At 41.4% G+C, this 25,579-nt stretch overlaps 7 protein-coding genes across 14 annotated transcripts; 4 read left to right on the top strand and 3 right to left on the bottom strand.

Annotated features, from left to right (window-relative positions):
- Nucleotides 1–82: 82 nt before the first annotated feature.
- LOC128252149 (suppressor of lurcher protein 1) lies at nt 83–21,951 on the bottom strand. Of its 2 annotated transcripts, XM_052979647.1 has the most exons (7): nt 21,659–21,951; nt 20,818–20,986; nt 17,839–18,068; nt 16,520–17,101; nt 1,319–1,738; nt 645–846; nt 83–588 (listed from the first exon to the last, which is right to left on the bottom strand). In XM_052979647.1, exons 1-7 carry the CDS (start codon nt 21,816–21,818, stop codon nt 264–266), a joined length of 2,088 nt encoding a protein of 695 aa, XP_052835607.1. In that variant the 5' UTR covers nt 21,819–21,951; the 3' UTR covers nt 83–263. The 2 variants fall into 2 exon arrangements, with proteins under 2 accessions (XP_052835607.1, XP_052835608.1); XM_052979648.1 differs by lacking the exons at nt 16,520–17,101; nt 17,839–18,068; nt 20,818–20,986; nt 21,659–21,951 and adding an exon at nt 15,527–15,964 and having other exon boundaries at nt 85–588.
- LOC128252146 (DNA ligase 3) lies at nt 1,688–4,841 on the top strand. Its single transcript, XM_052979643.1, is given in 5 exon segments — nt 1,688–2,133; nt 2,607–3,399; nt 3,448–4,183; nt 4,185–4,579; nt 4,645–4,841. Coding segments are annotated over 5 exon segments (2,388 nt in total). The 5' UTR covers nt 1,688–1,781; the 3' UTR covers nt 4,757–4,841.
- Nucleotides 5,628–8,881, top strand: LOC128252151 (probable cytochrome P450 9f2). Its single transcript, XM_052979649.1, is given in 6 exon segments — nt 5,628–5,898; nt 7,351–7,861; nt 7,922–8,374; nt 8,377–8,494; nt 8,497–8,577; nt 8,641–8,881. Coding segments are annotated over 6 exon segments (1,542 nt in total). The 5' UTR covers nt 5,628–5,692; the 3' UTR covers nt 8,814–8,881.
- On the top strand, nt 9,487–11,644 carry LOC128252155 (fatty acyl-CoA reductase wat). The gene is made up of 5 exons (XM_052979654.1): nt 9,487–9,626; nt 9,699–9,811; nt 10,017–10,527; nt 10,698–11,406; nt 11,465–11,644. Exons 1-5 carry the CDS (start codon nt 9,551–9,553, stop codon nt 11,553–11,555), a joined length of 1,500 nt encoding a protein of 499 aa, XP_052835614.1. The 5' UTR covers nt 9,487–9,550; the 3' UTR covers nt 11,556–11,644.
- LOC128252154 (fatty acyl-CoA reductase wat) lies at nt 12,524–15,513 on the top strand. Its single transcript, XM_052979653.1, has 5 exons — nt 12,524–12,709; nt 12,900–13,012; nt 13,684–14,194; nt 14,253–14,955; nt 15,337–15,513. Exons 1-5 carry the CDS (start codon nt 12,634–12,636, stop codon nt 15,434–15,436), a joined length of 1,503 nt encoding a protein of 500 aa, XP_052835613.1. The 5' UTR covers nt 12,524–12,633; the 3' UTR covers nt 15,437–15,513.
- On the bottom strand, nt 18,748–20,567 carry LOC128252172 (calmodulin). Of its 3 annotated transcripts, none has more exons than XM_052979682.1 (5): nt 20,179–20,567; nt 19,716–19,782; nt 19,429–19,650; nt 19,113–19,369; nt 18,748–19,044 (listed from the first exon to the last, which is right to left on the bottom strand). In XM_052979682.1, exons 2-5 carry the CDS (start codon nt 19,755–19,757, stop codon nt 18,873–18,875), a joined length of 693 nt encoding a protein of 230 aa, XP_052835642.1. In that variant the 5' UTR covers nt 19,758–19,782; nt 20,179–20,567; the 3' UTR covers nt 18,748–18,872. The 3 variants fall into 3 exon arrangements, with proteins under 3 accessions (XP_052835642.1, XP_052835641.1, XP_052835640.1); XM_052979681.1 differs by having other exon boundaries at nt 19,716–19,833; nt 20,179–20,563; XM_052979680.1 differs by having other exon boundaries at nt 19,716–19,802; nt 20,179–20,562.
- Nucleotides 21,952–22,216: 265 nt separating the features above from the next.
- On the bottom strand, nt 22,217–25,252 carry LOC128252171 (glutathione S-transferase D7). Of its 5 annotated transcripts, none has more exons than XR_008267288.1 (4): nt 23,713–24,004; nt 23,517–23,658; nt 22,678–23,057; nt 22,217–22,276 (listed from the first exon to the last, which is right to left on the bottom strand). XR_008267288.1 is itself a non-coding variant. In XM_052979678.1 (4 exons), exons 2-4 carry the CDS (start codon nt 23,913–23,915, stop codon nt 22,731–22,733), a joined length of 672 nt encoding a protein of 223 aa, XP_052835638.1. In that variant the 5' UTR covers nt 23,916–23,923; nt 24,695–25,252; the 3' UTR covers nt 22,644–22,730. The 5 variants fall into 5 exon arrangements, 4 of the variants coding, with proteins under 4 accessions (XP_052835638.1, XP_052835637.1, XP_052835639.1 ...); XM_052979678.1 differs by lacking the exon at nt 22,217–22,276 and adding an exon at nt 24,695–25,252 and having other exon boundaries at nt 22,644–23,057; nt 23,713–23,923; XM_052979677.1 differs by lacking the exon at nt 22,217–22,276 and adding an exon at nt 24,699–25,252 and having other exon boundaries at nt 22,644–23,057; nt 23,713–23,925.
- Between the last annotated feature and the right edge of the window lie 327 nt (nt 25,253–25,579).

Genomic DNA, 25,579 nt, shown 5'->3' with positions numbered 1-25,579 from the left:
GTTATAATCGATTTCTTCTATATCGATAACGTTAATTGGCGCAATTTCGAATTTTCCAATTTTAATAACAAAGCCTTTTGTCCGACTTGTAGATGAAGTTTTTTTTTAATTAATATTAAACTCAGCAACTAAAGAATATAGTACCAAAAATTGCAGCTAAGGATCCGCCAGCCTAACAGACTATTAAACAAAATATATTTGCCAAATTTCCTGATAGTTTTTCGGCAGCTATAGGACTCTGGTTTGACTGCAATGGGTATATTTTATATGTACATGAACATAATATAAAAAATCAACTTGTATAAGTTAGTAGCCGGCAGAGATAAAGCTGACGAAACGAAGCTCTGCATGGAGGCATTATCTCGCAGATCGGCAATAGAGTTATTCACGGGAATCGCTTCAAAGGTGTACAGTGCGCGAAATCCAATGGCCACAAAGCGATCATTTGAATGCAAGGTGACGCGAAAGAAACGCCCATCCGAACGCATTTCGAAATCCGGAAGCCTCCCACAGTATCTGCTGAACTTTCGATCCGTGCTCATGAAGTTGGAAAACTCAATAAAGTCGCTGGCAGTCTGGTGGTCACAACTGTACGGTAAATACATAATTACAATAATATAAATTTATAATAATGGAGATCTTACGATCCAATGCCTTCGACATCGAAGTAGGTGAAATGCAGCACAACTCTCTCGTCACTGGCACCGTAGAAATAGTAATTGCACACCACATTTTCCAGGTAGTAGCCCGGAAAATTTGGGGAGTGAAAGAGGCCACTTATACGCTCGCTGCTATTGTAGACGAAAGAGCAGTCCTCCTGTTGCACGCCGGACATGATGCCAAAGTCTTAAAATATAAAACCAAAAAACGCATTTTTGAATTTAACAAAATAATTTTAAAAGGAAAACAAATAAATATGTCCAAATATCTAGGTCAAGTTGAACGTAGGCAATCCTAAATTGTAAAATGAAGTACATTTAGTTAGCAGAAATTTATCCATTTTACGAAAGATTTTACTTATATATTTTGCTTATTGTCACCTATTTTTTTTATGAAAGCTTTAGGAAACTAATTAACCTCATTTTATGTTTTGATGCGGTTCTTATTACATATATATACGTAAAGCGTTTTTCGCTTTCTGACTGTTTACACTTTTTATATTCATTACGATGAAATAGAATTTAAACGATTTGTTGAAGATATGCATCACGGCCATATAAAGGATTAATTATGGGAAAAGACTCTGGAGAAGTGTACATTTAGCATAGGCTAACAAATTTGTTAGTGGAAAGAGGCTATACTCAGTGGAAACACTTACTGGTCAGGAAGCGGTACTCCGCCCGAAATCCGTAGTATTGAACCTTGTTGGTCATGGCGGGTGGATACTTTCCGACGAACTGCAGTTGTAACCGTGCTCCATTGGACATCAGTGGCTTGGGCAGAAAGGCGCCGCACAGGAGTTCCTGCGTCTCGTACCGGCCGCGTACCTCGGTGACAACGTGAAGGGCATCCCCCGGCTGGCATGCCGTCGAGTTCTCATGCTCCGTGGGCACGTTGAAGTCGTGGAATCGGATCTGGATCCGTTCCGGCGGCTGGGCTTCAAATTCGTAACGGCATTGCAGGACTCTCGAGCCGCCAATTAAAACGCCGCCGAGAGCATGTTTTGCCAGCAACAGCTGATTGGAGTCGAATGTGCCCGATTTGTTTACGCGTGAGTCAAACGTCTGCTTGCATTGTTCTGTGAAATAGAAAATAATTTTTAATTTGTAGTGCCTCTGCGTATGTTATTGCCCAAGTTGACAGGGCAGGCCAGATTCCTAACTCGTCTCCTCAGCACAAATATGGCCGGCAAGCGGATGCACAACGAGGACAACAAGTTGGACACCTTCCGTCGCATCTGTGATGAAATAGCCGGCGAGCCGAGCTACCTGAAGAAGGCGGAGAAACTGCAGCGATTCTTCGAGCGGGGCACAAGTGGCAAGGGATTCGAGGGCGACACCCTGCTCTGGGTGCAGTTCCTCATCCCGGCAGCCAACCAGCGAGTCTATAATCTGCAGAACAAGGCGCTCATCAAGTTGTTCTCACGAATTTTTAACGCTAGCCAGCAGCAAATGCACCTGGATTTGGAGCAGGGCAAGTTGAAGTCCTTAATTTAATTTTTATCCCTGCTCGTACACATTTACAGTGTTATGAGTTAAACTTGTTACTTAGTTAAAATAAGCTTGGGCCTTTTTTCGTTATTAATGAAAAAACAATTTTTAAATACTTTCAATCAATTTAGAACATTACAGAATTAGCTTTAAAATAATTTCGATTACAATACATCGGAATATTGTTGTTTTAAAAAATATTTCATTTTTGGAATAGCTGCAAGGGTATATAAACTTTGGCTTGCCAATGTTTGCTTCCTTTCTTGTTAGTTAAATTCTGTCCAAAATTAGTTTGTTAAAGCTACAATATTTTTTTTTTAAATCATGGTAATAATATGGGGGTACTTTGACTATATTTCAAACAAAAACTTCTGATATCAAACAATAACACCTCTTAACGAGGTAAAAAGTCGTGACGAGTAAAATTCTAACTAGCATATGTATGGTTTCTTGTAGATGGAGACGTTTCGGAAACGCTGTGCAAGCACTTTGCTGCCTCTAAGAAATTGAAGCCTCAGGCGCACAGCAAGCTCTACCTGCAGGAGGTGGAGCAGCTGCTTCTGAAGCTGGTGGAGCGCACCAAGGAGGATGAGCAGACCGAGTTGCTGCAGGAGCTCTGCACGAAGGCCACCGACCTGGATCTGCGCACCTTCATCCGGCTGGTGAAGCACGACCTGCGGATCAATGCGAGAGCCAGGCACATTTTGGATGCCTTTGGCCCCGAGGCCTATCCCGCATATCAGTCTTCCCGCGATTTGGTGGCTATTGTGCAGCAGTTCGCCGGCAAGGAGAACAAAAAGGACGCCATTAGCCCGGCTAAGAAGGCTAAGAAGGTGAACTTGAGCGGAATTCAGGTGATGACACCGATATCGCCTATGCTGGCCAGTGCCTGCAAGTCCGTGGAGGAAGCATTCAAGAAGAGCCCCGCCGGCCTGTACAGCGAAATCAAATACGACGGAGAGCGAGTTCAAATCCACAAGCAGGGAGACGATTTCAAGTTCTTCAGCCGCAATCTGAAGCCAGTGGTGGATCATAAGATAAGAGCTCTAAAGGAGTACATACCACGCGCCTTTCCAGGAGGCGGTGAAATGATCCTGGACTCAGAGATCATACTGGTCGACACTGACACGGGAGCACTGCTGCCGTTTGGCTCATTGGGTGCCCATAAGAAGCAGACATTTGCCAATGCAGCAGTGTGCCTATTTGTCTTCGATTGCATACTCTACGATGGCGAGGATCTAACCCAGCTGTAAGTGTTGCAATTGTTTGTTAGCCATAACTATCGTCTATCTTCTAGGCCATTCCGTAAGCGCCGTGAGATCCTCGAGCAGAATATCAAGCCCATCAAGTCGCACGTACAGCTTTCCGAGTCGGAATTCCTCAAGACCAAGAGGGAACTGGCCATGATGACGGCCAAGGTGTTGCACGCCAATCTGGAGGGAGTGGTGCTAAAGAGCCCGAGCAGCACATATCAGCCCGGCAAACGAAACTGGCTGAAGGTCAAGAAGGACTACCTTTTCGATGGCAAGATGGCTGATACAGCGGACCTGGTGGTCCTTGGTGCCTGGTATGGATCGGGAAAAAAGGGTGGCGTGCTCAGCATTTTTCTCATGGGCTGCTACGATGCGACGGGTCGTTTGTGGAAGACGGTGACCAAAGTGCACTCTGGGCTGGACGATGCCACCAATGCGGAAGTACACGGATCACTGATCAAGCTGACCGAACGTGTCGATGCTAACGTGATTCCTGATTGGCTGCTGTGCAGTAGGTCCTTGGTGCCAGATGTCTTGGCCAAAGATCCGCTGAAAATGCCTGTATGGGAGATTACGGGCGCAGAGTTCACCAAGTCCGAGGCGCATTCGGCGTCTGGCATCTCGATCCGATTCCCCAGGATTACCCGTCTGCGCAGCGATAAATCCGCAAAGGAGGCAAATGATCTGGCCCATTTGGAAGATCTGTTTGAAGCCTCAAAGAAGAATGTAAACGTAGATCTGCTCTTGGCCAATTGTGGAAAAGATGAGGATGCGCTGAATGTCGAAAAAAACGCCACAAAAAGTGAAAAAACAAAAAAGGTCAAAAACTGGTTCGGATGATGAGGAGGCAGATCCGCCGCCAAGCAAACGTAAGGAGCCAAAAGCGAATCAAAGTTTGTCACCATCGCAAAAGGGGATGAAGGACTTCTTTAAACCCAGTAAGGAGCTGAAATCAGAAGTGAAAAAGGAACCAAAGATGGAGGAAAAAACTCCTAGTCCAACAAGTTCAAAAAGCAAACTATTCGCAGGTTTAGTGGCTCACTTTACAATGGGAAAAGATTCAAGCAAGCTAAGGGAACAATTTGCACAGCATGGAGGATCTTCTACCACCGAAACGCGAAAAGCTAATCTAGTATTTTATAATACCAACGAGGCCCTGCACCTGGAAAAGCTTAGGTAATGTTTAGTGACTCTTCGAATTTAATTTCTGTGCTTTAATTATTTTGATTTCATTATCACAGACCGCTCTATCGACGCAGCTGCCGGCATTTGAATGTTAGCTGGCTCCAAACTTCTCTCGAGACCCAGAGTCTGCAGCCCTTTCCACTACATGCCTTGATTGTTAAATGTTGAACTCTTGTCTAAGTCGTTTGTACTCCCAAATCCATATTTGATTATACCTTATATTTGTATATTAAAAACAACAATTATTTTATCATGTGCAGTGTGTTGTATGCTAAACATCAAACTTTTATTGAACCATTTGTTAGCTCCGAAGCGCTCAACCGACATGTGAATCCGGTGGATATCCTAGCATCGTAATGGAAATTTGAAACTGAAGAAACTTCTTCGAAATAGGAATTAATGCACTGAGTTTGGAGGTCGACAACCTGCATTGCCCGCAGATAATCAGCGAAACATGAACCTGAAAGACTAGATGTTGCTTATGCTGTCCAAATAATCTTTCCCATTTTAAGGATCTGTTTAATGCCTCTAAAGGATCTGATAATTTTAGTTTTTGAAAGTACAATAGAAGAAGAAAGCGATTTGCAGTTGAAAAAGTAGACAGAAAAAATAGATAGTTAAGAACAAACAAAGAACGAAAGGTAAAAGACACGCACAACAATCCTGATCTTCTAAAATGCAAACCAGACAATAGACCTTGAAGAGCTTAGGCTAAGTTTAGAGATTTGTTGATAGTTTAATGTGCTTTCATTGATTGGCTTTTGTTTTTTTCAGACCATACTATTTAACCAAAACTTTTCTGTGAACCCGGGAGTCGGCCGGCTTACCCAATTTATTTCGTGTTGTTGAAATACTGAGCACTTGTCATAATCGCTTCAACTCATAAATACATACATAGTCGATTAAACCGAATATATATATTGTGATGGGCAACACAAGTATTTTATCAAATGCCGCTTACATATGGCTGCATCTAGCGACAGAACGCAAAGCTTCAATCGAAAGCTCTGCGTAGTGAAAACAAAACGCTCCCAGTTATTTGTGGCGTATTTAGTTATCTTCTGGACGCTTGGATCGCCAAACGAACCGAAACGCTCCTCCATCATGTTGTGGGAATTCCTGGCACTCTTTGCGATCGCCTTTGGCTTCTTCTACCGCTGGGCAACCGCCAACAATGACTTCTTCAAGAATAAGGGCCTACCATACGCTAAGCCAATACTGTATTTTGGCAACATGTACGAGATGTTTTTGCGGCGGAAATCCATGTTTGACATAGTCTGTGATCTGTACACGCAAGGCGGCAGTAACAAGTGAGTTGATTTCAATGAACCGAATTTAATAAATTAATTGTTGTGCTTACTTTGCACTTTAAACCCGTTTAGAGCAATTGTGTGCATATGTACATATCTATGGGGGTTCATCATTGTAGGCGTCAAGGTCACGCAATCGGTATTCTATCTATAAGCTTACTTATATGGTAGGTGCGGCTACGTTTGAGTAATTATTGAACATCGAATTCTTAAATGCTCTCAAATGCTCTCAAACATATGTTATAAAGATCGTAGAAGTAATGAAATATTTATCTCAAAAATTTGCAGTTATGGCTATAATTTTATTACTGTTGCGAATTATTTGCTATGTTTATCTCTAGAGTTTGTTTTAATCTTATCGAATTCACGACAGCTTTAAATGTTGCACTCACAGTGCCCATATTTAGATAGGAAAAATAATTGATAAAGCGTAGCTCCAGCCAACTGCTTTGATAATAAATTAATTATCTTAATTATAGATTAATTTTGAAATGTTTACCGAAACCTTATCTATAATACAACGAAAAGCTATTTTTAACATATTTTATTTATATTTTTCTGGGCACTATTAAGATTTAAACCCTTTGACCAAAGAATGTTTTTGTTTACTTTAGCGAGAACACTTATTATTTACTTTTAAGATATCGTTCAACAGCTTTTGTTTTTATTGTAGAAGAATAGATATTTTGTCTATGGCCACAAAAAGAAATTGCTCTTTGCATACTGTGGGTTAATTAAGATTACTCGGAATGAAAACAAACAAATGTTTCCATCTAAAAGCAGTAATTTCTGTTATTTATTTCTAATAAGTTTAAATATCCAATAATACCTCTTTGATTAACCAATAATTGGGCCGACTAGTCAACGGATAAAAATCCAATGGAGATTAGCAAGTTTTACCCACCAAATTTACCTATCTTGCAGTGGGTATTATATTTCAGTCAGAAGTTGAAAAAAAATTATCGGTCTGCCTTTTTTCATTAGTATTATTAGTTCTTCAACATATAGTAATGGTTAAATATTTTAGAATTACGGTTTAAAATTGATCAAAATAAAACTCCAATGGAAACAATAAAAATATTAAAAAAAAAATTTTTTAAATGTAACTTTACTATTTTGTAATCTTTTTTAAAAAATTTGTATGACCTTTTAATAATTTGACAGTTCAGAATTACGCTTTTAATTGTATTTAGATCGAGAAATGATATCATATAGCTGCCATAGGAACTATCGAATAATTGAGCTGCAAATCATCTTAGCTTCAATATATTTAAGCACACACGCAAGTAAATCATTATTTTAATGTTTTCAAGAATGTTTAATTTTTGCAATAGCTACAAGGGTATATGTTTTCTAATCCTTTCAATGCTGGAATAACTTTTTGATGTATCAGTAAATGATTCCCAAAATGCTTATCGGCCATTAACATTGATTCCTTTTTTTTGTTTTTAGATTTTTCGGTATCTTTGAGCAGCGACAACCGCTATTGATGGTACGCGACCCAGATCTTATAAAGCAGATTACCATAAAGGACTTTGACCACTTTATCAACCATCGCAACGTGTTCGCCACCAGCAGCGATGATGATCCGCATGACATGAGCAATCTCTTTGGCAGCTCCTTGTTCTCCATGCGAGATGCGCGGTGGAAGGAAATGAGGAGCACTCTGAGCCCGGCATTTACTGGCAGCAAAATGCGTCAGATGTTCCAGCTGATGAACCAGGTGGCCAAGGAGGCCGTGGACTGCCTCAACCAGGATGTTCAGGAGACGGACATGGACATGAAGGACTACTGCACACGATTCACGAACGATGTGATCGCCTCGACGGCCTTTGGGCTGCAGGTTAACTCGTTCAAGGATCGGGAGAATACCTTCTATCAGATGGGCAAAAAGTTGACTACATTTTCGTTCCTTCAGAACATTAAGTTCATGCTGTTTTTCGCATTGAAAAATCTCAACAAGGTTGGTGTAACATTCAAATCTATCCGAAGATGTTGTTCATGTTTTTCGTTACTTTTCTAGATCCTAAAAGTGGAGATCTTTGACAAAAAGAGCACTCAGTACTTTGTGCGTCTGGTGCTGGATGCCATGAAGTACCGACAGGAGCACAACATCATCCGTCCCGACATGATCAACATGCTAATGGAGGCGCGTGGCCTCATCCAGACGGAGAAGACCAAGACGACGGTGGTGCGCGAATGGAGCGATCGTGATATTGTGGCCCAGTGCTTTGTGTTCTTCTTTGCCGGCTTCGAGACATCCGCTGTGCTGATGTGCTTCACCGCCCACGAGTTGATGGAGAACGAGGATGTGCAGCAGAAGCTGTACGAGGAGGTGCAGCAAGTGGACGCGGACTTGGAGGGCAAGGAGCTGACCTACGAGGCCATCATGGGCATGAAGTATCTGGACCAGGTCGTCTCGGAGGTGCTGCGCAAGTGGCCAGCAGCAATTGCCGTTGACCGCGAGTGCAACAAGATATCACCTACGAGGTGGATGGCCAGAAAGTGGAGATTAAGAAGGGAGATGTCCTCTGGCTGCCCACCTGTGGCTTCCATCGTGATCCCCTGTATTTTGAGAACCCCAAGAAGTTTGATCCGAACGTTTTAGCGATGAGAACAAGGACACCATTCAACCCTTCACATACTATCCCTTCGGCCTGGGTCAACGAAACTGCATTGGTAAATGGATCGTCCTTGGCCATGGCCAAGTCTTGGCTGATTAATAATTAATTTTTCTTCTAGGTTCCCGATTTGCTCTTCTCGAGGCAAAGGCTGTCATCTACTATTTGCTGAAGGACTACCGATTTGCCCCCGCCGCGAAATCCTGCATCCCACTTGAGCTGGCCAGCTCCGGGTTTCAATTGGCTCCAAAAACAGGATTTTGGGTCAAACTCATTAAGCGAAACCAATCTTAAACATATATGGAAATGTATTTAATTATTTTGTGTACTGTTTTATATTAAATTTAATATTTTGACACTGTTATCAGTAGAAAAATCTTCTTTGCTTTTCTAAAACAATTACTTATTATTAAAATTTAACAAATTCTTTTAAACAATAATTCCACAAAATATGAGTCAAAACATGATTTAAGTTTTAGTCGTAATAATTAAGATTCCTTTAACACATAAATAAATATAAAAGTCTTAAATAAACTAAGTCAAGGTCTTGAAATGGCCCTAAAATAGGCTTTTCTTTCTTTTCTTTTTTTCAAAAAAAGGATTTTTAAGTGTTTTTTTTTTTAATTTATCTCTTAGTTGATTCATACATTCTTTATGCATAGTTTTTATAACTTTCCTGTTTATTAAAAATCATTTTCTTGAAAGATAACAAATACTGCCAAAAAATTTTCCTTCAGTTTGCCAAAACCAATATTACAAGTTTAATTAAAAAAAATACCTCGTTCCAATACACTAAGCCGTATTGCTTATATCTTTTGGTTGCAGTGATTGAGGTTCACTGTAGTTACAATTTCCAATTTATTCACACACATATAGCAATATTCGTATTTTCTGGTCGGCTTGCATATCGTTGCACTATTACATAATATGTGGGTTAGCATAAAATGGTATAAATACATATAAATGAAATAGAAACTACTTATTTGATGAAGTGAATCCGCCGAGTGAATTTCGCATTTTCGCAGCACAAAATGGAGAGTGAAATTTTAAGTTTTTACAAGGACAAAACAGTGTTTATAACTGGAGGCACAGGATTTCTAGGCAAAGGTGCGCCATTTTTAAAAAAGAAATCAAGGTCAACAAAAGGATAATAGCAGTGTTCTATCCCAAAATTTTCAGTGATCATAGAAAAGTTATTGCGGGCTACAGATGTGAAGCGTATATATTTCCTTGTAAGACCCAAGCGAGGAGAAAGAGTGGAAGGACGATTTGAGGCTTGGAAAAAGGATAAGGTGAGTGCTGGTGATACATTTACTTTGTAATGAATGTGGTTTTCAAACCATACAATTTATTTGAATGTCTGATAATATTGAGCTGAAAATTCTGTGATACATTTTTGTTTTATAATGTAGTTTTCATTTCATACCACTTATTCTTAAAAAGTCTTTGCTTAATTACTGCCATTGTAGACACCACCGTTTCATTTTCTCTGTGCAGATCTTTGAATTTCTGCTCAAGGACAAGCCGCGTGCATTGGAGCATGTGACTCCCATAGCGGGGGACTGCTGTGCCCTGAACTTGGCCATCAGCGAGGGAGATCGGCGGATTCTGGCCGAAGAGGTTCAGGTGCTCATGCATGGAGCCGCTTCGGTTAGATTCATGGAGCCACTGCAGGACTCGTTGAACATCAACACGCGCGCCGTGCGTCTAGTGGTGCAGCTGGCCAAGGAAATGCGCCGCCTTGAGGCCTTCCTCCACATCTCGACGGCCTTCTCCAACTGTGTGGTGGACCACATCCAAGAGCGTTTCTATCCGGAGCACCTGACCTGTCCCTTCGACAAGGTGCTCGCCATAAGCGAGTCGCTCAGCACCGAGATGGTGAACAAGATGGCACCGGCCCTAATGGGCCGATTCCCGAACACGTACACCTACACCAAGGCTCTGGGGGAGCAGGTGATTCAGGAGGAGGCGGGAGACCTGCCAGTCGGTGTTTTCCGACCAGCCATCAGTACGTACCTATTCAAATTTCACCATAATTAGTGAGAATTTAACAATTGAAAATACTGCCGATCTCAAAGGTGGAATGAGATGAGAATTAAGAACCTTTGCTTATCAATAAATCACTTTTCTTTCAAAGCTAGTAGGCCCCTTCTAAAGTCAATCTATTTGGTCTTGCAGTTTTTTCCATCTTCAAGGAGCCATTGCCCGGTTGGGTTGATGGCTTGCAAGGATTGGGAGGCATGATTTTTGCGACTGCATACGGCGTTTTGCACTTAATGCTTGTCAATCCCAATGCGAAGGCCCTCGTGGTTCCGGCCGACTACTGTGTCAACGTGGCCATTGCCACAGTTGTTCAGATAGCCAAGCAGGCCAGTCGAGCTAAGAAGAGTGTTCCACCCATTTTCACATACACACCCTGCCAATCGAATGACTTCACTTACGGAGAACTCATAGAGAAATGCTACGATAATGGCCTGGCCGTGCCCAACACCAAGATGCTTTGGTACCCATTCACCCACAAAATCGGTTGTCCCTGGCTCTACAGCGTTGGCGTTTACCTCTACCACATGCTGCCCGGTCTCCTGCTCGATGTGATTCTACGCCTGAAAGGCGAGAAACCGACCATGATTAAAGCCTATCACAAGATCCACGAGGGAATGAGAGTGCTGTATCCCTTTTCCAAGAAAACCTTCACCATGGACACGCATAACACCGACCAGATGTGGCAGTCGATGACGCCGGCCGACAAGAGAACCTTCCATTTCAGTTTGTCCAACATAAACTGGGATGAGTACTTCACGACCGTCATGGACGGAGTGCGACTCTACTTGTTCAAGGACCTCCGAACGCCCGAATCCGTGGCCAATGGCAAGCGGATTTTATCCAGGTGAGTGGCAATCAGTAAGGCTCAATATGCTTATTGTAAGGCACTTCGGTTCTTGCAGGTATTACGTATGGGACAAAACCCTTAAACTGGTACTCTTTCTTTTATTCGGGGCCTTTATTTGGTACATGTTTAATCTGGCATTTAACTAAACGCCTTGCTTTGAATAGTGAACAAGTGTATGTATAAGAAAGTGCTCTAAGTGAATATGTAAAGGAATAAAGTTTACATTTACAATGTATTTTATATTGTATTTATACACCATGTCTTAACAAAGTTGTGAAAAAGTCAGTTGTGTGTTGAAGGAAAGGTGAAAGTCGTCAAATTATAATTTGCCAAAGCACTTATCATTTTTATTTGCCCCGCCGGCTCTCAAAGCGCAATAAAAATATTTAAATTTAAGCTTTATAAATTGACACAATTTGATTGCAATTGAAGCGTTCTTTGATTTTTGCATGTATTACGTATGCTTTCTACTATATAATTACGTTACAATGAATAGAATTTACACGTCTGCATTCCGATTTCCCATACAAATTAGGCAGTCACAAGACCACTCATTATCTGAACACATTCATTAGACTTGAGTAACACTCTTAACTCTCACTGACCAAACACTCGCCACATGGGTGCGGACACTCGACTGCAATTACGTATACCTATTCTGTCCAACTACCGGGTTTCACTCTCTATTCCTGAATTGCACTTTACCTCGCGCATTGCGGCAAGGGGCCAAAGCAACAGCGTTTTCCAATTAGCCAAATGGATGGATCACAGGTCTTCACGCCACTTGACATTGCACCACAATGCACCGCAATGCACCACAATGCACCATAATGCACCGAAATGAGCATAGGGTTTTAATTTCAGTGTAGGAAAGGCAGAGCTAATTGTTTACCCAACAGGTCAGCCACAATGGTCATGCTTTAATGGACCATGGTTCAAATGGGCGTATACGTAATACTCGAATGCAGCAGCTTGGGAGATCTTCTTCAGTTCTGGAGGGTAGTAAGTTTTTACGACGCGAAATTTACGATGTGTGCACTTGTGTGTTTGCTAAGACAATTGATTTTTTTGACATAAGCGTTCGCGTATAAATAGCAACTAAAAACACAGATTCACTCTCATTTAAGCATCAGTCGCGTCTGTGCCGTTCTACGCGGAATAAGTAAACAGGACTTACTGTATATATGTGCGCAAATAAGATTCAATAATTAAGCCCACTTTAAAATGGCAACGGATGTGCAAAAATTTTACAAAGACAAAATAGTCTTTTTAACAGGCGGCAGTGGATTCCTGGGAAAAGGTATTCCTTAGTTCTTTTGCTGCAGCACAAATAACAAACTGTTCAAGTGTTTGCCAATCATTAAAAGCATGTTGATTGTAGTTAATTGAGATGCTTTTGCAAATTGTGATACCTTAAAAGAAGTGATTTGCGGAAACGGTTTCATACCAGTTAAAGTTCAACATAAAATTCAAGTTTATTGCCTTTTCAGTGACCATTGAGAAGCTGCTTCGCACCACTGAAGTGAGGCGCATCTATGTGCTGATCCGCTCCAAGCGCGGTCAGGAAATGCAGGAGCGATGTGCCGCTTGGGAAGCAGAGCCTGTGAGTGATCCTTAGTTTTCATCAAACAAAAATATTTTAAATCAAAAGCAAGTCTTTTTACGAAATTGAGCCTTTTTTGGTGATTCTTGTACAATTGTGAAATTTTACTTGGATTTAAATCTGGTTTTTTAAATTAGTCTTTTAAAAAACGTTTAATGCAATTTCATCAAAAAACAAAAGTGAAAACTAGTTCATTTTTACTGCACATTGTATAGTAAGGTTAAATAATTTAAGAAAAGTCCTTTGATCCTAAACAAAATGGTTGTTTTGTTGTTAAACTATTTATTGCTTTCAATTATTAAATATTTTTTTTTATATATTTTGGAGTGTGAAAACGACTTTAGCCAATTAAACCATTTTTAAAATTTTTTGTTTGGACTAACGCAATACAAATAATCCTTTACTTGAAGCGTTAGGATGTTAATTAGTGAACATGAAATGAAATTAAATTAAATTAAATTAATAAGAAAAACGTACATGTTTTGTATTAATTTAGTTACCGATAATTCATTATTAAAAATCTTAAAATTATGCAAAAAAGAAAGATTTAAAAGCCGAATTGTTTTAAATGGCCAAGAAGTGTGAGAATTACGAAATTTGTAATTGAAGTTTTAAAATGATCAAGGTTATAATTTTAAATGCATATTAAAATTAAAATTTAACCATGGCAGGTCTTCGTAAACCTAATGAAAGTTGATCCCGAGGCTTTGAAGCGGGTGGTGCCCCTTGGCGGTGACTGCCAGGAGCCGGATCTTGGCCTGAGCATCCCGGACCGCCAGTTGCTGGTGGATGAGGTGCAGATCGTGCTCCACAGTGCAGCCACTGTGCGCTTTGTGGAGCCGTTGCACATTGCTTTGGCCATCAATACACGAGCCACTCGGCTAATGATTCAACTGGCCAAGGAGATGCCCCACCTGGAGGCGTTTGTTCACGTGTCCACCGCGTTCTCCAACTGCGTGGTGGAGCACGTCAGCGAGCGCTTCTATCCGGAGCACTTGACTTGTCCCGCCAAAAAGGTGCTGGAGCTGCACGACGGCATCAGTGCCGAGTTGATGGACAACATGGCACCGGCACTGCTGGGCAGGTACCCCAATACCTACACCTACACCAAGGCTCTGGCCGAGCAGCTGCTCCAGCAGGAGGCTGGAGATCTGCCCATCTGCATCTTTCGCCCTGGCGTCAGTAGGTGAACGTCGACTGGGTCTCCCTTGCTCCACTAACACTTCCGCTTCTCCTCCAGTTATTGCCAGCTACAAGGAGCCCATGAGCGGCTGGATCGACAACCTCTACGGACCCATTGCAGTGCTCTATGGAGCAGCCATCGGCGTACTGCGCGTCACACGGCTCAACTTAAAGGCCAATGCCGGAATCGTTCCGGTGGACTTCTGCGCCAACATGTTGCTGACCTGCGCATGGCACACGGCCCGGGAGAGCAGGATGAAACTGCCCCCGGAGCCACCCATCTACACATTCACGCCCGCCCAGGACAACCTGATCACCTGGGGCGGGTTCCGCAGCAAGGCGGCGCTGCTGAGGTCCAACTACCCACTCACCAAGATGATGTGGATGCCGTTCCTGCACTGCACCACCAGTCCCTGGATGTTCCGGTTACTGGCCTGCTTCTACCACTTGCTGCCCGGCTATGCCATCGATCTGGTGCTTCGTCTGCGGGGTCGCAAGCCGCGCATGATCAAGCTGTACGACAAGATACACAAGAATATCGACATCCTGGTCCCCTTTGTGGACACGTCCTGGCACTTTGACACCTTCAACACCCACCAACTCTGGCGGCGTATGTCCGCCGAGGACCGAGAGCTCTACGACTTTGACATTGCCAGCATCGATTGGGACGACTACTTCCTACAAGCCCTGGCCGGATTGCGCCTCTATCTCGGCAAGGATGAGCCGGAGAGTTTGGAAAGGGGCCACAAGATCTTCAGAAGGTGAGTTGCTAATTCCTAACATATATACAAAACTTAGTAATATAGCCCTTATACTTTTTGCTTCATTTCTATGCCGAAAATCCTAATACTGTAGAATAAAGCCTTATTTTTAAACCACATAAGTTTTATTTTGATACTGTTGTGGTATTAATTTAATACTTATCTATTGAGCAATTGTACATTCAAAATAGTTTAAAATTCATCTAACAATAGTGTTGTGTTTTCTATGACAATTTTAAGCTTTAATTTCTTTAAGCATATACTATATATATAACAAGTATATATATAATTAAATTTATTTTTAGTTAAACTCAGAACACACAAACTTTAGTTATGTATTTCTTCCCATTTAGTTTAAAATTTCCAAATTATTTTTCACAGGTTCGTATTTCTCCATCGGATCTTGCAGTTCACCTTGTGCAGCGGTGCTGCCGCCCTGCTTTGGCCCATACTTAAACGCATATTCAGCCTATTTATTTGAGCGAACACACACTGGCACACACAAGGGAAGTAAGTTAAATGTTTGTAAATTAATAAATGTTTCGGCTCAAGAGTAAAGTGCTAGACTCACTGGTGGGCAAAGGGGCACAAGGGGCCGACGATTGGTGAATAAAAAAAAACCAGAGACAACATTTAATAAAGGACAATGAAAAGCCCGCCATTTGAACGGCACAACTGTTGGCAATAGACTGAGTCAGAACCAAGAACCTAAGCCATTTACATGGCAACCACTCAGGCTCAGGCTCTGTCAATTGGCCACATCCGTTTCCGCCGCGGATTCCGGACCAAGACCAAGGCAGATGGCGGCTGTCGAACGAGCAGACTAGTTTTGCCACCATTTTCCATCGATTAACTTAATTCGATTGGGTCGTGAGTCTTGAAACGGGGCAGGATTTGGAAGGGGGTCGAGTATACACAGTAAAAAACAATTGTTGTAAATGGTAGATTATAACGATTTACAATGCTTTTAGTCCACCAAGTAAGTTTAAGTAATGAACTCATTTTGCAACTAAAACATCGATTTAATATGATTCAAAATTTATTCAAAATATATAGATGTACCTTTTTTGTCGGATATTTAATAGAATTTTCTTTATTAGTTGATGATGCTAAATATTTAATAGTATTATTCTTTGTTAAATTGCAGAAGAGTTAAACTTTCCTTAAATTAAATTTAGTAAAAGAAAGCATACTTCAAAAAGCCAATAAGCTATCATAAAAATTAAATAATATTTAAAACGACAATAATAAGATTTGTGTGCGTATATGATATATTCCAAAATAGTAAAACATCATGGTTTTAGATTTATAGAGTCATTGATAATGTTTGGTTTTAAATGGCTGATCTAAAGGTGTTAAAAACGGTTAGGCATTTTTTTCGATTATTGCCCTTATGCGCTAACTGGAATTGAAAATTCAAGACTCATCCCTTAATCATTTACCAAATACTCTTGCTTAGCAAATTCCAGCCCAGTTTGTCTTAGTGTATGGGGAGCTGGGTAGCAAGGGAGCAGGGGAATTAAGTCGCTGAATCTAAGGCTAATTTATGGGGCGCCAAACTCACCAAATGAGCGTCCGGGCTTCGACAGCTCCGCATCCGTCGGCAGACCGTTGGCCTTGGCGGCGACGGCCTGCTGCTGCTGGAGCTTCTCCGGCATGACCGCCACACTGGCTGCCTCCAAGACCGCTGGAGGCGGGGGCGTGGCCTCCGGCATCCCCGGCTCGTTCGACACGAACTTGTACTTGCCCCGGAATCCCTTGGCCGTGCGATTGGAGCTGGCGTTGAACTCGAGCAGCAGGTCGGGACCGCTGCTCACCAGCCGGCGGGTGGGACGGGTCGAGCAGAGCACGTCGATGACCGTGCTCATGTGGGCGGACTCCGTGTCGAACAGGGTAAGTGCGTCCAACTGGCATCCGCCGCTGACCACCGGCGGCAGCTGCAGCTCCTCGAACAGCAGCTCCACGTGGGTGTCCGGCCGACCGATGAACTTGTAGGCGCACTTGATGTGCGCCGGATAGTGGGCGGGGAACTGGGGCGAGTGGAAGTAGCCCTGGCCCAGACTGCCCTCCTCGCCGGACAAACTGGCGAAGAAGTAGAAGTCGCAGAAGCTGTGCGGCACCAAGCGCCCATCGGTCCGGAAATTTTCTAAAGGGTGTTTAAATATTGAATAATTACATTTATATCCAATGTGTTATATGTTTAATTAAAAAATTAAAATTCAAGCTGTTATATATTATAATGCATTAACAAATGGGTTTTTTTTGGGTATAAACACCATCTTTAAAACAAGTGGTTTCCTAATACGTTATTTAAAACAAAAAATTCGTTCTTAAAAAAAATTCTGTGCCACCAAAAATGATGATCCCACAGAGTTCTTTTTCTGTCACATAATTCAAAATTTAGGACTAAATTCAAGACTACTTAGCAATATATTTATACAGCATAAGTCAACTTATAAGAACTATAATTGATAAATACTTGTTTGTAATTTGTGTATATATAAAGGTCCGAAAATAATAGTTTTTTTTCTTTTGAACATAAATATAAAGTAAAATTAATAAAAAATTTTATGTAAGCACTTTTGTTTTATAAAATAACTTTGTATAATAACGTTGAAAAATGAAGTTATTTTTAGACTTGTTTATATAAAAAAACATTTTTAAATCAGTTAAAGTGAACGATTATTATAAAAAAGAAAGCTGTGACTATCGCTGATATACTTTTTCTTAAGTCAAACCTTTTAATTGTATTCCTACAAATTCTTAAAATATATTTAGTTTATTTAAATTTTTTTGATTTTCTGATTTTTAAACTAATAATAGAATTTTAGGATTGAACATTAAAAATCTCAAGATATATTTGTGTCATTTAAGTGGGCTCACCCCGTTTCAGAAATCGATAGCTGGCGTTTAGGGTCAAGTTCCAGCTGGAGTTGGCCAGGTCGGTGGGCGGCTGCTGGAAGCGTAGGCGCAGCCCGAGCAATCGACCCGCGCTATAAATAGGCGTGGCACTGCGGTTCCGGCTGTGCTGGCAGAAGGTGTCCGCCGCCAGTGTCGCGTTCTCGATGACGGGCTCCCGCAGAAAGGGAAAGACGTCCACGCTGTCCAAGCAGCTGTCACGAAATTGCATTTGATGAGGAAAAAAAAACGGAACAGAGAGAGGAATTTTCGCAGGCCGATTGCATTGGCCAGAGCAGATGCGTAACGATGTCTAAAATTTATTGGCCGATACTTTTGGGGCTGGCTCGTTGGCCAGCCAGGCAGCCTATAAATATCCCCTTGCCAACCAGCAAATGGCCATTAAGAAATAATTCCCAACGCTCTGCTGGTTCTTCACGATTTATTTTGATAAAAAGTCGAACAAAAGTTGGCGTTAAGGCTAATACGATTGTCACTTCGAGACAGCTGCCAATAGATTTAAGGTTTTAAGTAATTCAAAACAAATCAACAAAAGGGGCATATTCAGTTAAAAAAATATAGAGAATAAAATAAGGGGTACTGAAAAGGTTTGACCTCAATTTAAACAAACAATAATATGATTTTTATTTAGATTATGTCTCATATGATATGACTCATATCCTAGAAAAATATATTACGAAACTAATTATGTGAAATTTGGGTATAACTTTCGTCTGATCTACATCAACTAATTTAAAAAAAAAATAAATTTGAATTAGGTAAATTTGATTTGAGCATTTCATTGGATTGAAACTGAAAAATAAATAAACTTTCAATTTTAATATAATTACATTCAATATAATTAATTTAATATAATTTTTAATAATATTGCTGATATAAATTCTTTAGGAAATAAGGAATTTCAGTTCGTTGGCTAAGGCAGAAAATTATAGTAATCGGTTTTATAAATTAAACAAAAATGTATTAAGATTCAACAAATTTGGTGATCTTCACATGAGCTATTCCCCTTTTCGCTTGCGCATACCGCTGAGCATGCGACAGAAGGCCGGATAATCGATCATGGGCGGCTCCTCCAAGGACTTGGGTTTGGCCATCGGCGCATGGCTGAGGGCCTCCTTGGCCTCGTTTAGGGTCATTTTGTCGCCGTAGTTGGTCAGCTCTTCATAGATTCTAGGTAGTGATGGTATAAAGTGGTCATTGGGTTATTTCACCCAAGTTCTTTGTTTCAAAGCACCCACTTGCGTTCCTCGATCTTGCCCGTGCCGTGGTCATCCCACTTGCTCCATGCCTCGAGCAGCACATCCTCGGGATCCAGCTCCTGGGTGCGTCGGCTCATCAGCCGGACAAAGGCCTCGTAGTCGAGCGGTTCCTTGGCCTCCTGCATCATCTGCTCCATCAGCTGCTCGTTGGGCTCGTTACCCAGGGCCGTGTAGGTGAACCGCAGATCCTCCTTGGAGATCAACCCATCGCAGTCCGTATCGAAGAGGGAGAAGACCTTGGAACGAGCCACGGGGAAATCAATCGTTGCCAGCTTAGGGTGCCCTTAGCACTTACTTCCTTCAGCTCGGCCAGCTTGGCAATGTCCAGTTCATGGGGCGCCACATGGTCATCGGCACTCATCTCCTCGGGCAACGTGTAGTGGCCACTGGACTCCGGCAGCTTCAGCGTGGGATTGAAAATCTCATTGATCACGGCCATGGCCTCCGAATCCGCCAGGTGCGAAGGTGGTTGAGGAGTCTGTGACTGCTTACGGGCGGAACTGGTGCGACGTCGGCGCTGGATTTTAAATAAGATTTCTCTCATTTATGGACCGTTTATTCACCAAATCATTTCTCACTCACACGCTCCAGATCCTCTAGGGAAACCGATGGATCCATGGACATTTTGAACGCGTTCTTTTTTTAGACTCTTCACAAGCGATATATAAACTTTTAATTTAAAAACTAACTATTAGTTATTCTAACTCAGAGAAAATAACTTAAGTATGGAGTTTTTAGGTTCAGGCAATCCAATGCCATTAGAGTTTAAAAATTTCAAAATTTAAAAAAAGAGGAATAAATTCGTTTAAATAACTTGTATTTTACTTTTAAATATTATATTTGCCAATTTGAAAAGTGAATAGTTGTAAATTGCCTCTTTGCAAGTTAATACAGTAAATAAATAATCATTATCTAAAATAAATTCCGATTTTATGAAATAAGTTTATTTTTAAAATAGGTTCCAAATTTTTAAAAACTTCTTAGTTTTGTTGATATTTTCTCAGAGTTTTATCGACTTGCCGAACGCGTTTTGTGCGCGGTTTACCGGCGGTTTAACTGCGGTTCCTCGGCGACTTCACTTCACTGACACTTTCAACCACCGATTAGGACAATCGAATTGCGCGCGACTTGCCAGCGATTTGGACGCGTTTTCCTTGCGACTGATGCACCTTAAATATTACTCATACGTTCGGCGGCACACTCGGTCCAAGCTCCACTGAAATGTGCTTGGCCAGTGCTCTCCAATTTTATTGACAAATCGATTCCGAAATATTGTGTGCGTTATATTTATGGCGCAACTGTGGCTGCATACAATTTTGCATAAATTGACACAAATTTGCGGGATTTATATAAATAACCAGGCGTGCCGGCGGCCACGGCTCCACCAAAACGGACCGCCCACATGGCCTTCGCAAGGTATTTTAATTACATTGCCGTTGCAATGGGGATTTGGCTGCAGCCCCATTCCCATTCCCAATCCCATTCCCCATTTGGCCACGGCATTTCCTCGACGGACGCCAGCCTTATCCATCGACGGATTCGATTTTGATGGCTGTCGCCGGCAGCTGTCCGCCGATTCGATCGATTCAATCGGCTGCCTGTCCCCCGCACCCATCCCCGAATGCTAGATCCCCGAATGCTAGATCCCAGATTCCGGAATTTCGCCGGAAGCATAGCCACTCACCCGGGGCGGAGCTGCAACTGCTCGAGCCGAAAGGCCACCAGCTCGTCATCCATGCCGGCAATGAAGACCATCAGGCAGTTATTCTTGGCGCCCAGCGCCTGGCTGGCGTTAATGGCCAACCTGCCCCATTGGGTGGCATTCCGCTCGTTCAAATGTAGGCAGGAGCAATCTGAAATGAATGGAATTATAAATACATCATTTTACTTAATAAAAATAAATTTATTTTAAATCAAGTATGTAAAATATTCATTAATTTATAGAATAGGGTTTCGTAGTAAACTTTGTGTTTACCAAATAATTAAAAATATCTGAAACATCCATTATGGTACTAAAGTAAAACAAGTAGTAAAAAAAGTAAGGAAAAACAGATTTTTTAAAAGGTGCATTTTTAAAACAAAACAAGTTTTTAAAAATTAGAAAAAAAAATTTATAAAAGGGCTAGGCTTACACGGTCAGAATGATGCTAAGATAAATCTTAGCCTAGCTTTATACTTAGTTTTCTCTTCTAAAGCGTGGTATTTGGTATATCCCGGATTAACTACATTAGTTGTTTAAATTAGGATAGGCGCATAATTTAAAAAAACGTAATTGCATTTTCTTTTCCATTAAATTAATTATATAAATTTTTTTAGAACTTATTTTGTATGTCTTTATTAACATGATTTAATGGCAATTTCCATAAAATGTTTCAATAAAAAATTATATAGAATATTGTATGTAAAATATAACATTTCCTGACCCACATACATTTAAACATACATAAAATAGTTTGAATTGTTTTGAAAATGAACTGATTTTTGAAGGAAACAATTTGAATTACACTGCACTTTTTTAGACCCACCAAGCCAGAGATGCGACTGCTTGCTGTTGGCCACTTGCTGTTGAAGTTGGCCATTTCCGGTGGCCATCAGAGCTACGCTTAATCCCAAAGCCAAAGCCAAAGACAAAGTTGCGGCCGCCATTGTCAGCGGCCAAAGTGAGACTGTGAAGCCGGATTCCATTATCCTGGCATGGCCGTCTGGCTGTGGGCTGCCGATGTCCGGTTTAAAAATAGCCCGCTCCTCTCATAAGTGCTGCGCTCCTTGGCCTTTTTTGTTGTCGGGCCATTAAATTTCAGTTGAGGTTTTACAGGTGCCGCCATCAGCATCCGCTAGTTTGCTGCCACCTCGATTCCGCCCCTTTGACCACTGCCAAACACACAAGTTAATACTGTTTATTGGTCATTTGCCTGCGGCCATTTGGAGCAGCGTCCTTTGGACTCTGTTTTTGGGTGGCGGTATTTTTAAAATGTGTGTCATGTCGTCTTTTTGTGGGCTACCGGTCGCCGGTTAACAGCTCATTTCGGCCCCCTCTGGAACCAGTCAATTCATCTAGATTGTCACACTTCGGGGACTGAAACTCAATTAAGTTAACTGCCAATTCAGATGAAAATTACATTTGAAATTTCGTTTCGGCTCGGCTGAAGCATACTTATTAATATAAAACTGCTATAAAAGTGCAATGTCGGGGAGTTTACACCATTTTCTTTGATAAGTGTAAATTGGAAAAAACTTATAACATAAGATTGCAACTTATATATACTTTAGTTGTATATAATATAAGATTTTAGGATTCCAGATAAATGAAATTATTGTCCACCGTCTTTGCAAAAACTACAAATTAAAGTTATATATATAAATTTATAAGTTAAATAATATAGTTCAATTGAAAAGATTGGCAAGTAGAAATACATAATACGCTGATATAGGTAAATGTATATATTTTGTATATTTTGTAATTATTTATAAAACGGATGAATTGAATGGACAAAAAAAATGATGTGACTCACAGAACAACACGTTTATTCAATAAAACACTTACACAACTAACATTTTATATATTTCCCTAATGGTATAACTCTGTTTAGGCGAATCCTAGGTGCCGGTGGATTGGTTCATCTTGGCCTTGAACATGTCGGCCAGCAGATTGGCCTTGTTGGCATTCAGCTCCTCGTAGTCAAACGGTGCCATGTGATCCTTGCAGCGATCGAGCCACTGCCGGATATGTTTATAGGGTCGCAGTTCGAACTCGAAGGCCTCCAGCTGGGAAACGGTCACCAAAAGTGTGAGATCCGCGATGGTAAAGTGATCTGCGGCTGCATATTGTCTTCCCTCCAAGATCGTGTTCAGCCAGCCCACAGCCTCCGACAGTTTGGCGCGCTTGCCTTCGTCCAAAGGGGCTCCAATAAACATAGTGGGGAACTGGGATTAGAAAATGTAAATAAAGTAAAAAATTATAAAATATTATAACAAATATATGATTTGCATATGTATATAGTAAAAATATTTTTTATAAGTACACTGAATTCTTTTCAATAAAGCAAAGACCCTAGACTCTAGTATTTTGTTGATAAAGTTTAAAAAAAAAAAAACAATAACGCAAAGGCTAATGCAATAAGAACATAGTAATGTATATCTCTTTTTTATCTAACGAAATAATCTATATATTGTAATATAAATGTTTACGTTAATGTGGTCTACAATAAAAAAATAATCTAATAAAATGGTTAATACACTGTAAATTAAGTGTTTACGTTGCTGTTGTCTAAAATCAAATACATATTTATTTGTATTAAGAATTTAGGGACCTCATTTTATATGCAAATATTTATTGGCATTTAATTTTAATATCTAATTAAGATTACGCAACAATGCACTCACATAGTAGTCCGTGAGTCGCATGTAGAGGGTGCCCAGATCGAAGTGGAGTCGCTGATCCACCAAGGCCCTCACACGGATATCAGTGGGATATAGTTCGTCACTCTTGCCGTAGGCTGCCACCAGGTAGGAGAGGATCGCTCGACTGCAAGTGAAGGATATTGAATGGTGGGTCAAGAAGTTGTGGGCCCCAACTTACCTTTCCCACAGCACCAGACCCTCGTCGTTCATGGTCGGCACACAGTGCTGCGGGTTCATGGCCACGAAGTCGGGCTTCAGCTGCTCCCCCTCCAGAATGTTGACGATCTTCAGCTCGAAGTCAAGGTCGAGCATCTTGGCCAGCAGGAGGATGCTGCGGCAGGGCGGGCTGGGCGGCAGGTAGTACAGCACGGGCGGTGACATCTTGCCACCTCTGAGGAGCAGGCAATAAACGAATTCGGTTACAATACGCTTCGTGTCGCTCATTGGCCGAAACTTGAATGCCAAGTTGGCCAGCACCAGACGGCCACTGTGGCACACGCAGCCCCAAAAAACTTGGTGGTCAACACAAAATAATCAATGCATCGATTTTATGCCTCTAGTTAATTAATGCCAATTGTTCTTTGCAAGAGTCCTAAGACACGTAGCAAAATTCGAGTCTGTTGTTTTGTTTTGCAATTTGTTTACTTTTTTATTTTATTTTTTTTATATTTTCTATCAAGCGAAATGTTCATTCAAAGAAAATACAAAACAAAGTAAATTAAATTCATCATTAATTAAATTCGTTCCCAATTTAAATTTAAGAAAACAAATAATGTTATACATTATGTAGCCATTAAACTTTAAAATATTAGATATTTTTGTAATTAAATTTTCAAAATTCTAGTTTCACTTAATAATTCGACAGCCTAAAAGTATGCAACAATTTTATTTAAAATGCATGTAGAGAGCGCGTAAAATGAAAGGTTTTCCGTAATTATTTAAATTATGCAAATTATTGTGTATATTTTATACCTAACACAAAAAGAATTTTAAACTATTGAAGCAATTTTTAAGGGGAATGCCCGCCGTCGAAACACATACCCTGAGAAATACTATCCAGAAATGGTAAACGCTGTGCTTTGGCCCGCACTTAATTGCACTCACTTATTTATTCATTATGGAATATGCACAGAAGGCGTTAGACCGGACCGCTTGGCTACTCACTATTCTGTGCACCAGCTTGTGCTGCACCACGGCCACCGAGTCGATGTCAATGCAGTTCCCCAGTATGCCGTCGAGTGTCGCCGAGTCCGAGTCCGCGTTCGCCGGAGCTGAGTTGAGGACTGTTTGAGGACCAGCAAGGACTCCCTCAATTCCGATTCCGATGCTGCTGCTGGAGGTGAGAAGATGCAGGCGTAGGTGTTGGTGCGTGGGATCCTGTCCTATCCTGTTCTATTTTGTGCTATCCCAGCGATAGAATCTCTGCCTCGGCTGTCCCAACTTGCCGACGTCGCTGTCCACGGATGTAGATGTATCCGCTGTCTGACTTCTCCAATTTTCAGAACATGTTGTCGCGCTGTCTGTTTGGACGCGTTTGTTTTCGTTTAGTTTTCATAACGAAACGTTGCCAGGGACGACAGACCGCCCGAGTGTTACCCTGTTTCGACCACTTGGATGTGGGGGGGCGTGGGCGGTCCCGAAACTCGGTCAAAATGTTCCCCGTCGTGTCTAAAATTATACGTCTACATAATATCCCAAGCTATGCTTTCCTTTTACCCAAACCATTTTATTGATTGCCAACAGATTTTCCAATTCAGAGCGCCTGATAATGGGGGTTGGGGGGCTTGATTGGCATCACTTGAAACTCAACGTGTTTACATCAAACATTTTTCGGCAGTCACGACTTCATCGCGTGCTTGACATTTCTTAGAGCCCGTCAAGGACATGGCCGGTACAGTGGTAATTAGCCGGCACATAATAGTGTTCCAGGTGACGAGGTCCCACGGCGTCGGCATCTTCTACCTGTTTTGTGTTTTACCCGCAGGTAAGGTATGGAAAATGCTTTGTGTGAAGGATTAGGAAAAAGGGACCCTGGACAGGCTAAC

This window comes from Drosophila gunungcola, chromosome 3R (assembly GCF_025200985.1).
Source record: "Drosophila gunungcola strain Sukarami chromosome 3R, Dgunungcola_SK_2, whole genome shotgun sequence".
In the NCBI taxonomy this organism is placed as follows: Eukaryota; Metazoa; Arthropoda; class Insecta; order Diptera; family Drosophilidae; genus Drosophila; species Drosophila gunungcola.
This window is presented reverse-complemented; position numbering and strand designations above follow the sequence as displayed.

Bases quoted from the DNA above. Each gene is read 5' to 3' on its own strand.
- LOC128252155 (XM_052979654.1), top strand. From the start codon at position 9,551: ATGGAGAGTGAAATTTTAAGTTTTTACAAGGACAAAACAGTGTTTATA. The intron at 9,627-9,698 runs GTGCGCCATTTT...CAAAATTTTCAG, and splicing joins CACAGGATTTCTAGGCAAAG to TGATCATAGAAAAGTTATTG. The intron at 10,528-10,697 runs GTACGTACCTAT...TTGGTCTTGCAG, and splicing joins TGTTTTCCGACCAGCCATCA to TTTTTTCCATCTTCAAGGAG.
- LOC128252154 (XM_052979653.1), top strand. From the start codon at position 12,634: ATGGCAACGGATGTGCAAAAATTTTACAAAGACAAAATAGTCTTTTTA. The intron at 12,710-12,899 runs GTATTCCTTAGT...TTGCCTTTTCAG, and splicing joins CAGTGGATTCCTGGGAAAAG to TGACCATTGAGAAGCTGCTT. The intron at 13,013-13,683 runs GTGAGTGATCCT...TAACCATGGCAG, and splicing joins CCGCTTGGGAAGCAGAGCCT to GTCTTCGTAAACCTAATGAA.
- LOC128252172 (XM_052979682.1), bottom strand. From the start codon at position 19,757: ATGTCCATGGATCCATCGGTTTCCCTAGAGGATCTGGAGCGT. The intron at 19,651-19,715 runs GTGAGTGAGAAA...TTTAAAATCCAG, and splicing joins CCCTAGAGGATCTGGAGCGT to CGCCGACGTCGCACCAGTTC. The intron at 19,370-19,428 runs GTAAGTGCTAAG...GCTCGTTCCAAG, and splicing joins AGCTGGCCGAGCTGAAGGAA to GTCTTCTCCCTCTTCGATAC.
- LOC128252149 (XM_052979647.1), bottom strand. From the start codon at position 21,818: ATGGAATCCGGCTTCACAGTCTCACTTTGGCCGCTGACAATGGCGGCC. The intron at 1,739-16,519 runs GTGAGTTTGGCG...TCTATTTCACAG, and splicing joins GAAGCCCGGACGCTCATTTG to AACAATGCAAGCAGACGTTT. The intron at 589-644 runs GTAAGATCTCCA...TTTACCGTACAG, and splicing joins GATGTCGAAGGCATTGGATC to TTGTGACCACCAGACTGCCA.
- LOC128252171 (XM_052979675.1), bottom strand. From the start codon at position 23,978: ATGAGCGACACGAAGCGTATTGTAACCGAATTCGTTTATTGCCTGCTC. The intron at 23,659-23,712 runs GTAAGTTGGGGC...CTTCACTTGCAG, and splicing joins GGTCTGGTGCTGTGGGAAAG to TCGAGCGATCCTCTCCTACC. The intron at 23,058-23,516 runs GTGAGTGCATTG...TTCTAATCCCAG, and splicing joins TGCGACTCACGGACTACTAT to TTCCCCACTATGTTTATTGG.